This window comes from Lytechinus variegatus, chromosome 13, assembly GCF_018143015.1.
Source record: "Lytechinus variegatus isolate NC3 chromosome 13, Lvar_3.0, whole genome shotgun sequence".
NCBI classification, from domain to species: Eukaryota; Metazoa; Echinodermata; class Echinoidea; order Temnopleuroida; family Toxopneustidae; genus Lytechinus; species Lytechinus variegatus.
Window position 1 is genome coordinate 16,339,818 of NC_054752.1, and position 12,499 is coordinate 16,352,316.

General features: G+C 34.6%; 1 protein-coding gene across 5 annotated transcripts in view; it reads left to right on the forward strand.

The window, feature by feature from the left end:
- LOC121426454 (histone deacetylase 4-like) overlaps window positions 1-12,499 on the forward strand; it is a 64,712-nt gene that overhangs the window by 26,880 nt on the left and 25,333 nt on the right. For all 5 annotated transcript variants that reach the window (XM_041622762.1, XM_041622763.1, XM_041622760.1 and 2 more), the window contains exons 5-7: window positions 767-884; window positions 2,994-3,112; window positions 10,141-10,278. In XM_041622762.1, coding sequence (XP_041478696.1) covers window positions 767-884; window positions 2,994-3,112; window positions 10,141-10,278 — 375 coding nt within the window. The remainder of the gene's footprint in view (window positions 1-766; window positions 885-2,993; window positions 3,113-10,140; window positions 10,279-12,499) is intronic.

Genomic DNA, 12,499 nt, shown 5'->3' on the forward strand with positions numbered 1-12,499 from the left:
TAATGCTCTACTGTAGATGCGTTACTAGTTTTGATAAAAGATGATATGTTTGAAATTTGAATCGTATTTGTTTCCTTGGCAATGATAGCTCATTGAGAATCTGCATCTGAGATAAACATGGAAAAGCAAGATTATCACAAAAATTTCCCCTCCAGCCAAATTCTGTTTTTATTTTGCACTTGTCTTCCTTGTATTATGGTTTTCTGCGTATATTGAGGCACACTGGTTTGCTTTGTACATGGATGTGTTGTATTAAAGTGTAACATGTACATGTAGTTCTTATCACAATGCAGTATACTTTTCTCTTGGAAAGCACGCTTATATAGTTTTGTATGTTTTTAATATGGTTAATCGCAATTAGGATTTGTATTCAAGAATGATCTTTGTTTTATTGTCACGAGTAGCATGCAGAAATGTATACAGATTTGCTAAGTTTGCTTTTGATTATGTATTTTTTATGTATATAATATCCAAATATAAGTGTGCAAAGATAGTATTAACATGCAACATGTGCGGTCAAATTGAAATATGACAAGAAGACAATAATGGCAACTGAATAAAAGGCATGACGAAATGATGCAAATCAAACGAGTACAAATTATCAAAATTCAGCCGCCAGCTATCGTTTTATTATGCAAACACCCCCGCCCCCCCAAAAAAAAGAAACAGTGGTCCAAACGTGATAAGTATATAGGGAGAGATATGGGGTTTTTTTTTCTGTGACTGTATAAATGTTTATTTATTTCTATTTTTTTGTACTCCTCAGGTGCGAACGCTTCAACGGAAGTGAAGGATAAACTTCAAAAGTTTCTCTTAAATCGGCAGCAAAGAACGGACTATGGGGGCAGTGGATCACTCAATCACTCGCCTCCATATAGGCATTGGTGAGTGTACATGTAGGCCTATAGGGTGTATCAATAAAAAGTAATCCCAGCTTCCAGGATTCTTTGTGGGTAAATTATCTATTGAACGATTATAAACCGTCAGGATTTAATTAATTAGCATTCGAAAGGTACATATACCTGAATAAAGTTTCTATTTAGATCATGCATCAGCAGCATCACCAATTATCATTGTTCTTAAAAAGAAATGCAGTATAGCAAGTGCTTCACTTTGTGAACGTACAAATATTATTAGTGTGCATTTAAATGTGTTATGTACACGTAGTAGTCTGCTGTGCAAACCCTTTCACTCGATGGTCTAAATGTGCAGCCTGCAATGAATCGGGTACTGAAGGCCCTCTTGCAAGTTTTTTTTTTTGTGCTAGTCTAGTTTGAAGACCCACTTGTCGATCAACGTTTCAATCAGGGTCTGTTCCTGCCGACTAGTTATCTAGAGTTCTTTTGAGTTCAGTTCCCTCTTTGGGATGTACATACTGCCCCTTAGGTTTTTTTTAACGATGCATTTTATCGATCAATGTTCCGGGAATACTGTTTCTTATATAGCTTTCATATTTTCTTCTTTGGTTTTTGTGGTTTAGTACTGCTTTCAATCTTGGTCGGTCTTTGGTCACAAGAGGTGCTTTCTGACCCACCCGATCACAAAAATACCCGTAAATGACAAAATTTGTTCAGGCCACAAAAATATCTGTTGTGTATTCACACCAAACCTGAACCAAATGAAGTTTATGTTAAGAGCCACAACAATTCTTGCATTCCTAGATGAAGAATCCTTTGTTTTGTTTTTACTTCCCTTGTTCTTAAAAGGTTGCATTCACTTCGTAAGAATCCCTGTCTTCTTTTGATATCATTTCAAGTTTTCATTTACAAAATACTAATTGCAGTAACTACCAATTTGTGAATACTTTCTTTTTGGACTGTTATAAGTAACTTTTCTTTCACATTTGCAAAAATAATTGCAGAATAATAATAATATGCAGAATTTCTCCTGATCAGAAAGGTGTGAGAGGGCCTAGCGAGAATAGGCATTTGTTGAATAGATTTATCTCTGTACTCCAAATGAAAACTTGTTCTCCATGAAAAGTTTGTTGAACCATAACGGAAGAACTAGGTTGGTGAAATCCCCCTAAAAATGTTGGTCAGATCATTTTGGTGTCTTACCACAGATATGTGTATCGCCTTTGTCTTAAAGCTGTTGTGTAAATTAATGATATGAAATGAAAAAAAAAGGCATTTTAATGGGGGATATTCTTGGCCCTTTAATTCATAACCTTAATTGATCAATTATGAAAAGTATTGCTGTTATAGCTTGTGGATATGAAGGAAAGATATCAATTATTGTGATAAGATATTTCCTTGTTTTATCCCAAATGTTATCTTATGTCAATGAAATTAATTTGATACTTGTGCACATGATATTTGTCTCCGTAGACCTATTAATATTTACCCCTTTCTCTAATTGTACAAGTCAAAGAAAAACATAGAGGCATCTTGTTAATATAAAGATGAACTTTACCCAGTAAGAAACTGTTTCATGTGTGAAATATGAGTGTAATTCGTAAACAAGAATACATGCTTTGTTTAACGAAGTTAACCACATGGATTTTCTTATCCAACCTCAATATGAGGATACTGGAATGAATTAAGAATTGCTTGGCATCCTTCTGTCCTAAGAGCTGGAGATAATGGGCCCTCTTTCATAAAACTTGTGAGCTACTGAAATGGTTTCCTTGGATTGGCTGAGAGAAATATGATAGAGTGTTATTGATAGTAAGGTTTTATGAAATCGACCTTGATTTATGAATCATGAAATAATAGAGGAAAGGGAAGGGTCTACATGTAATTATGATATTCCTTCTAACGCTTCATATTATGATCAAAATCATACAAATCAAGCTCAATAATATTCATTTTTCCTTCACTATTCTCAGTTTATGAACAGAAATGTTGCCAAAAGAATACCTGTCACAACAATTTAGAAATTATCCATTTTCATCTTGAAAAATGATACATTATTAAGAAGAGGCTACCCAACTCAACATATCAATAAATGAATCCCTTCATTATGCAACATTTTCTATTTTGTATTCACAGGACCCCTCCAAGCTCGATGGATCACCACTCCCCTCCACATAATGTATCGCCCCAGTTTCACCATCAACCAATGGGGTTTGGCCAATATGATAGCAGCAACTTTCCACTTAGAAAAACAGGTAAGAAAGCCCATTCACTCATTATGCTAAAATCTCAAAGCTAGCTGCAAGGAAAATATTAGTGAAGGATATTAGATGGTTATTGATATCTATCTTCAAATATTAATATTAATAATTAGGTGGTTTGTAAGAATTTGTTGAATGAAGCATGTTTGAATGAAAGATTCTCACTTTTGGGAGGGGAAAGGGGGGGGGGGACATTTCATTAACATATATGTGTTAGTGTGTACCAAGCATATTACATACTGCGAATCATTGTAGCCCAGATTCTCAAAGGTGAACCCATGTTTTATGCAGATTTCTTTCATAAATTATGCTCAATACTAACAAGATGTTCAATGCTGATGTGCGTTTTTGTCAGAGTGCCAAATTGACGCCTGTTGTCATGGTTAAGTATGCTATTTTATTCATGTGTCCACTGTTTTGAATGAATGAGTCCACTCTTCAAAACAGTTCCAGACTCGTGAATAGAATAGCGTACATCAGCATTGGACATCTTGTTAACATGCGCGGTAAATCAGCGTAATTTATGCAGGAAATGTACATAAGCCATGGGTTCAAAACCACCTTTGTGAATTTGGGCCTGCGAGTTGATATCAAATAGCGTGATATAGTGGAATGGAGAGAAAGAGAGTGAAGAGAAATAATTAAAAAGGGGGGTAGAGATGTCGCCCATGTTGTGCGGTAGAAGATGACTTGACAAAGGTTAATTTGCATTGGAACGTCGATGGCACAGTGAATGATCAACAGTGAGCCAGACATGGTTGATATTTTTTCAAAGGGGAAGTTCACCCTGACAAAGAGTTTATGTAAAAATAGCAGAAAAAATAATAAAAACTATTGCCGAAGGTTTGAGAAAAATTCATCAAATAATTAAAAAGTTATTAGAATTTCAATTATTTGATTTGTGACGTCATATGCGAGCAGCATTCCTACATAGCGAATGGTAAAAAATAAATGAAATGTCATTTTCCCAGAAAAATGAAAATGGTTTTCACTGTACCTTTCGTATATCAATAGACAAATCATTTCACACCCGATCATGGATAGAAAACAAAATTAAGTCATCAGGAACCATACAAAATTTGAAATTCATGCATTTTATATTACATAACACATGGGGCAGCTGCTCGTTTATGACGTCACAAATCCAAAACTTTGAACTCTAATAAATTTCTTACTCTTTAACGGATTTTCCTCAAACCTTCACCAATATTTTTTACTATTTTTTCTGCTACATGTATAACATTACATTTACAACAAAGTTTTCTTCAGGGTGAACTTCCCTTTAACTCAATCTCTGGTTAAAGTTTGATGTCATAAACATTACTGTTCAGTTTCTCTGTCTTTTTTTTTAAATTAAATTTAAAATGTTGATACATGTGTATTGTAGTACTTATATGGGACTGTAAAGGAAAAGAGAAATTATGGTGTTTTGGTGTATGAGACAGAATATAGAAATATTCATAATTTATATAAAAGAAATACAAATAAAAGAGGGAGGGGGGGGGGTGATTTCAGATCACTCCCCAATCTTGTCACTGGTGAATCTGTTTTTTTTCTTCACCTACGTTAATTGTAATGAAATATGAAGATCATTACATTTTAATTTGACTAGTTGTATCTTCTGTTCAAGTGGATGTGATGTTCATGCAGAATACTCCTTTAAAGATCACTTGTATATATACATTTAATGAGCACATGTGTAGCATATAATCATGAAATGGAGGACCCAGCCTAGTGAATAAACAGGTTTTATTTGTTTTATTTTAAGTAGTATTTGAGCTCTTGAGAGAAATCCATTCATGCTTTCACAACGCCAACACAAGGAAATACAAATTAGGCTTATTTCGAAATCCTATTCCTTTTTTTACACACACGCGAAACCAGCTTTCATAACATGTCAAACCAGGGCTCACATTTCTATATTTATAATTCGGTCAGTGTGCTGTTGATAATACGACAATGAACTCGATAAACAACCTTGTCTCCTGGACACAGCCTCTGTTGACTGCAGCTATTTATAGATCTCACTAATGCAAATATTCAAGGTGTAATAGCAAACGTCCAACAGTGTACATCAAGCGTGAAGCGTGCTCGGCTATTAAATTTCCTTTTTCTTTTGAAGCGATGATCTCTAAATTGGGTCATCCTTCCCCCCACCATGCATAAACTCATTTGGCTCTTACCAAGTGCATGAGTTATTGGATTATAGTGCACGTTCATTTTATAAAAGACAGACTGAGAGGGAACAAACACACAGAAAGAGAGAGAGAGAGAGAGAGAAAAAAAAAGACAGCCCCCCAAATAGAATTCATTGTTTGACTGCACGTAAGGCAGATAACCCCTGCCCTGGCTTTTATAAGTCACTTAAATTTCATTTTGTGTTTTTATCTGAATTATGAACATATTGTTATTTGCAAGCGACAGAATAAATCTGTGAAAGACAGAAAGAAATGAATAGAGGATAAAAGAAAAGTAAACCCCCTTTTATAGAAATAGACAATGAGGAACTGTTGTAATAAAAAAAACACACTGAGATTGCTGTGCTTCATGATCTTGATTTGTGTTTGAAATAAAGTGGTGAATATTTGACAGCTGAATTTTCGTTAATTTCTACCTTTTCACAATTTCCAATATCTTCACTTCTGTATTTGGCCATGGGTGTTAATAGTGAAAACGAAACAAAAAGTGTGATTAATCTTTGTGCATGATTAAAATGCAGTATGATAATAATCATTTGAATATATGAATGCAAAATATTGGTTCATACATATATGTACATGGATAGGCTTACACTATTCACCCACATTCACAATATTTATTTAAGATACATGTCATACAACACATCGAAAAGCTATCCATTCCAGATATAAAATAGAACAGGATATTGACTACATGACAAGCTGCGATTAATTCTCATACAGCATGCATTGCTACAGTGTACATGTGTATTGCACTTTGAGCATATGATATGGTGTTCTGTGAGATTAATGAGAACACTAGAATTTTAATTCGTCATGAGAAGGAATCAGGTGATCTGTCTCTGATATTCATGATCACAAAAACAATCACCATGTTAATTGAGATCAATATGTAGGCTATATTGCATATGATATGGTGCTCTGAGATTAAAAAGAACATTAAACAGGTACAAACTGGAGCCCTGTTGAAGAACAGTTTACATGTATATGACAACTTTTCCATCCATCCAGTGGTAAATTCCATAATTTTCTTGATCGTCTTTGGCGGTTAAGTTTCATTACCATGGTATTCATCGTTTGTGGCTAAGTTTATACCTTAAAAGTTAAACTCTTACGCAATGCAATGGGGCCCTGTTAAATGCAGTTTTTAGTGTGCTCTTATTTTGATGTTAACAAAAAAAATATATATAAGTTCACGATTTCTTGATTCTAAAGATAAATATAGATAAATTGCAATGCTTAAGTACATTACTTTCCTACATGTATCAACAGACACCCAAAGAGGATAAGACCTCATAAACACAACACAAAGCTTTGCTATCGATCATTGCATCAATTTTTTAAATGATATATTGCATTGATCATTGTATCGAATCAATTCCAAAGATCGATCATCTAATCAATAAGTTAGGTTTTGTGTAAATAGGGCCCAAGAATATAGCTGAAAATCTACCAGTATTGTGGACATGACCAGTCACAATTCTGTGAATCACTATTACCTGTTAAAACCAGATAACAATAGATTCCGTTGACAGAATCTTTTGTTCTATGGTTTTAAGAGGTAATAGTCATTCAGAGAATTATGACTGATGCTGTACATGCTGTACACTAGTAATGTATACATTATTTAATCATTGCTTTTTAGCATTCACCTAGGCATCCCCTATCTTATTTACTCTAACGACATACACCATCGATACTGTCGTTGGTATCTATACATGTACGTGATGATCGACGAGTCTCTCTCCCTCTCTCATGATCCGTCCCAGGTCAGGCCTTATTACATATCGATGAGATTTTTATTTTTAGCATACCAGCATACAAGGTTCTGCATTATTGATTGCTCCCCATCCTCGCTCTTTTCTCTATCGGTCCGTATGACCTTTCTATGTAGTGTGTTCCAGTTTCCATGAAACCAGCCCAGCTGAACATCGTCTACCCATGCCTGCCTGCCTCCCTTGCCAACTAATCAACGAGATAGCTCTGGCAAATTTCCGTTGAACGGGGAAACAAACCCCTGTTTTCTTCTTGTCTCGTCTTTATTTTAGGTTTTTGATTTCATTCATTTATTCATTCATTCTTTTATTCATTCATTCTTTCATTCATTTGTTCATTTGTTCATTCATTCATTCATTCATAATAATAATAATAATAATAATAATAATAATAAACAGTTCTTGTATAGCGCATATCACAATTATGAATAATGTCTCTATGCGCTTCCAAAGGACTTGGATATTATTACCCCAGCTGTAGCTTGGCTGCCGTAATTACTATGATTACAGCGCACATGCATTTCAAGGAATAAATTCCTGCCAGGTACCCATTCACCTCACCTGGGTTGAGTGCAGCACAATGTGGATAAATTTCTTGCTGAAGGAAATTACGCCATGGCTGGGATTCGAACCCACAACCCCTTGTTTCAAAGTCCGGAGACTAATCCACTGGGCCACAACGCTTCATTCACTCACTCACTCACTCAATCAATCAATCTATCATTCAATCAATCATTCATTCAAGCTGAAATGAATAGAATATATTCCATGAAGAGAATTGTGGTCATGGTTTTTGTTGGTGTATGTGGGACTACCACAGGAAATTCACAGCTAAAAATAGAAAGGAAGGAAAGGAGGGCCTTCTGCATATTACCTGATTACTTGATGTCCAACTAAAAAGTCACCCCTGAAACAAGTACATGCAGAATGAAAAAAAATATACTTATTGCCCCAATGCCCTTGAAAAGAGCCCATAGATGAATAATTGAATGTAATTGCTCACCCACCCTCATGCAATTCGAATATTTGACATGATTATCTAGTCATGCAATATTTACAATGCTGTCAAATGCATGGAAAAGAATGATACATGAAGAGGATGAGTACATGTAGGTGATATTAAATGGAGTTTAGGAAATGTGTAAATGACTGCTTTGCCATAATGTTTTTTTCCCCTAACACTATGAAACAAACTCTATTCACACTATTTATTATGAGATGTGTTATCCTTTTTTTGACGAATTTGTTTTTAATGAATTAATATTTTGTTGACATTTTTTCTAGACTTTAAATGTAAATATATGTACATGTATAGCATTAACATGGCCACATGTAGACATTTTTCATAACAAGTGTACACTCATGTGGAATGTACCCGTAATCACCAAATTGCAAAATTTACCATACAACCTTCAGTCTGCAATATCTACACTTTTCCTTTTTTAAAAATTAATTTCCATATTCAATTTCAAAGATAGAAACAAACATTTGTAATCAGCAAATTACAAGCAACAATATTTCACATAAAAATACACAAAGCAGGGAATAATGATTAAAACAGGGAAAATGGAAAAAAAGACAGTTTTATACTGTAATGTGTATATAAAAGCCCCAGGGGTTTATCAAGGGTGTTCCCAAAGTACACTAATATTTACAAATAGCAGTTTGAACTTTTTTTTTACAAGCCTAAACGTAACATGATTGATCCATCTCTCATAGAGCAACTTGGCTCTAAATCTGATTTTTTTTTTTTTTTTTTTACAAATCAGAATGCTGTAACAAAAGAGAGTGACATCATCACAGTTTTATTTTTGTGCTATTTAATACAGGATGCATCCATAAAATATGTATTGAATGTATGTAAATATACCCTATTCACATTGACAATTATTTTATACATGATTTGATAACCAACTATGTTATGACTTGTAAAGTCTTGTATATCCTTTGTAAGAGAAGAAGAAGTGGGAATGACCCTGTTTTCAACAAGGAAGTATTAAGCCTTATATATTCCTAACTTTATAACATGAGTTCTTTGTAATAAAACTACAAGTCCATGTAGTGTTATGAATGGTTTCCAATTCTTGGAAAGCATTATTTGGGGAAATCCAAGTGTCATTTCTTTGTCCACTTCGTGCAAAGAGTGTTTCTATTCTTTGCCTCGGTAAATTCTTGGATGAGTAAATATCGATATGGGCTGACTTTGAAACAGGGTCGTGGGTTCGAATCCCAACCAAGGCATAATTTCCTTCAGCAAGAAATTTATCCACGTTGTGCTGCACTCGACCCAGGTGAGGTGAATGGGTACCAGGCAGGATTAATTCCTTGAATGCATGAGCGCTGAGAGGCAGCTCGAGCTAAAGCCGGGGTAATAATAATAATAACACGCCTCGGAATAGAATATTTCTAGATAGATGGCACTATATAAATGCTTATTGATATTATTATATAATCTTCTGTGTTGAAAAATTACTGACAGCCGATTGCATGTACAAGTGACAGAGAGTGGCAGAAGGGGAGAGAAATAGAAAGGTTTCTAGGAGGGGAAAGGGGGGGGGATGGAAGAATGAATGGGAGAGAAAGAGATGAGGGATGTTTAGAAGAAGAGGGAGTGGAAGAGAGGGATGAAATAAAGAAAAGAAGGAAGTGTGAAGGGAGGAAATGGAGGAGTAAAAGGAGGAAAGAGAAAAGAAGAAAAAGGAGAAAAAGAATAAAGAGATGATTAATTTTAGAGATAGATCATTTGCTGGTAATTACATGTACATGAATGAGCTAATGATGCAATTATTAATATTGCCTTCTCTTCTGGAACCAGGCGATCCCAGTACAAAACTCATAGGAATCATAGAATTCAGTGATTAACAGGTTTAAAATACTAAATAACAGTTATTTTGTTGCAGTCGTGTAATTTTGGAAGAAGTGAGTTTGTAAACATTTTGCAAAGTGACTGATGCTCACAAATTGTACCTTAAAGAATTATTCTATGCAGATACGTTTTTGTTACGAAGGTAAATGTTAATTGTACTATATTTGTCCCTCTTTCACGCAGCATCTGACTCGAACCTGAAGGTTAGGTCGAGATTGAAAGAGAAAGTGACGGAGAGACGTACTCATGGTAGCCCGCTTCTGAGGAGAAGGGAAGGCCCCAATTCTCTGAAGAGGAAACCAATGAGCGGGGAACTCAACTGTAAGTTATAAATTCACTTTCCCCCTATTAATAGTCATGATTGTTATGTATTTCTGTATCATTTTTTTTGACAAGGTACATGTACAGAGCACTTTGAGATACCTTCCTTTGGTCAGCGTTTGGTGATAAAATTCCCAGGGAGTTACAGTATCGATCTATTAAAAGATAAATGTTAGTTGTGGTGACGATCTCAAAATTAATTCGAACAGAATCCAATAAAATTAACACCCAAGTGTGTGAATGTATGAATAAAAAATGGCCAAGCAAGAAAATGTGTTATTGCTGAGGAATCACGGAAATAACCACGGAATTTGATCAAATTTCAGGTATTTTTCCAGCAATATCAATACACTGTCTCACATATACTTTTCTGTTAATGATCATCAGAATTATTGGTTTTGAGCTAAGATTTTGTAATTTCACTAAGATAAGATTATATTAATGTACCAGATTTAGATCTATGATAATACACAACAATTTGCCTTGATTTATAAGACTTTGTCACAAAATATTTGTTTGCAGCAACTAATTTCTCTTATTTCGTTTTACACTAGTCTAATGAATTATAAAAAAACTGCTTATATTCAGTGTTTTATAAAATTCCTGCATTATAGCAAGCAGCTTTATGAAACAGCTTGTGATGTAAAAATTAACTACATGTAGATGATTTAATAAGCCAAGGAAATTTCAGTGATGTGATGGATTATTTGAGTCTGAGAAATGAAAAAAGAACTTTGTTCTCCATAATTGATGCATAAATTTAAAGCAAACAATTTTTTGTAACAGCTTGTTAAGATGTAAATGTACAAACAATATGTCAGATGAAATCAGCAATGGTAACATGATTTAATAGTGTGAGTGATAATTTCAGAATGACATTCTGTGCAGTACATGTAAGAACAACTCTGGTCCCATAGTTTGGTGTTTCATAATTCATACATACATGTAGATTAACAGACAGCATTACATGTATGTACCAGCTTCAGATAAAAATGTATGAAATGTGCGGTGAGAATTGAAGTGTTTTTGTATCCAGAAAAGAAACTCAAAGTTGCTTCCCAAATTTAAATATCTTATTTTAGACTTCTATATGCATAAAGTAATGTTTTAGAGGTATTGAAACTTTTAAAAGTGTTTTTGCAAGAACTATTAAAAACTAATCAGTCACTTTTCCATGTCCTTTTTGTGTAATGCGACCGACTGATATTTGGGATGTCATGGCGTCCACAATATACAGAATACAACCTTTCTGCATTTATTGTTTTAAAAGCCTCTGTTGTCAAGATAAATTAACAGTATAAACTTGACAGAAAGACTCGGCCCGGTAAAACTGACAGCACCAAGTATAAGAAAAGACATGTAAAAGTGTAATGCGACTGACCGTGGAATCACCCATTAGCAAGATTTATGAAACAGCTGCTGATGTAATGTACAAATAATGAACCAGAAGAAATTTACTATTGTACAAATGTGATGTAATGTTTAAAAAACATATTCAATGCTTGGGGGGATTCTCATGATGTCATTTGTGATCAAAGATGCTTCTCATGTAGGCTACATGTTGAATGACTGTGAGATGAAGGAAACTGCTTTGATTTGAAACTTCCTGGCTCGATAGATGCCAAGTCCCATCCAAAGGTCAACACACTTTCAGCTTCATCATCCCACCTGTATAATTACAGCAGGAAAGCCCCTCAACAACATGGAATATATATTTTATGCATGCTGATTGGTTTAAATAGCATCATGTGACCAAACATATTCTTACTATTTTGTGGTCATGTTGAAAATGAAACGCCCACAGAAGAAAAAATTGCTACATGATGTCAATGATGGTATAGTGCACTATTCCATCATTGACATCACAGATCATGACGACGCGTTCCGCTCTGAGCGTGTGGCTTCAGAAAAAGTAGGTCATATTTGGTGCAGCAGGGTTATCTTGGTTCAGATTAAAAAGGATGATCAACGAGTACAAACACTAGATTATAAATATCTATTGCTCTAACATCAAAGTAGGATATAAAACAAATATATACCAGGCCTTTATTTTGTATAGAGGGAATAATTTTTCCTCGGTTGTACTGGCAAAATTACTATTTTTCCCGATGGGCTTCATGCCAGTCCAATCCAGATGAAGAATTCCCGCTATACTTAATCAAAGCCTGGTATATTTGTATATTATTCTCTACCCATTCCCTCCCATGCAAATGAATAATAG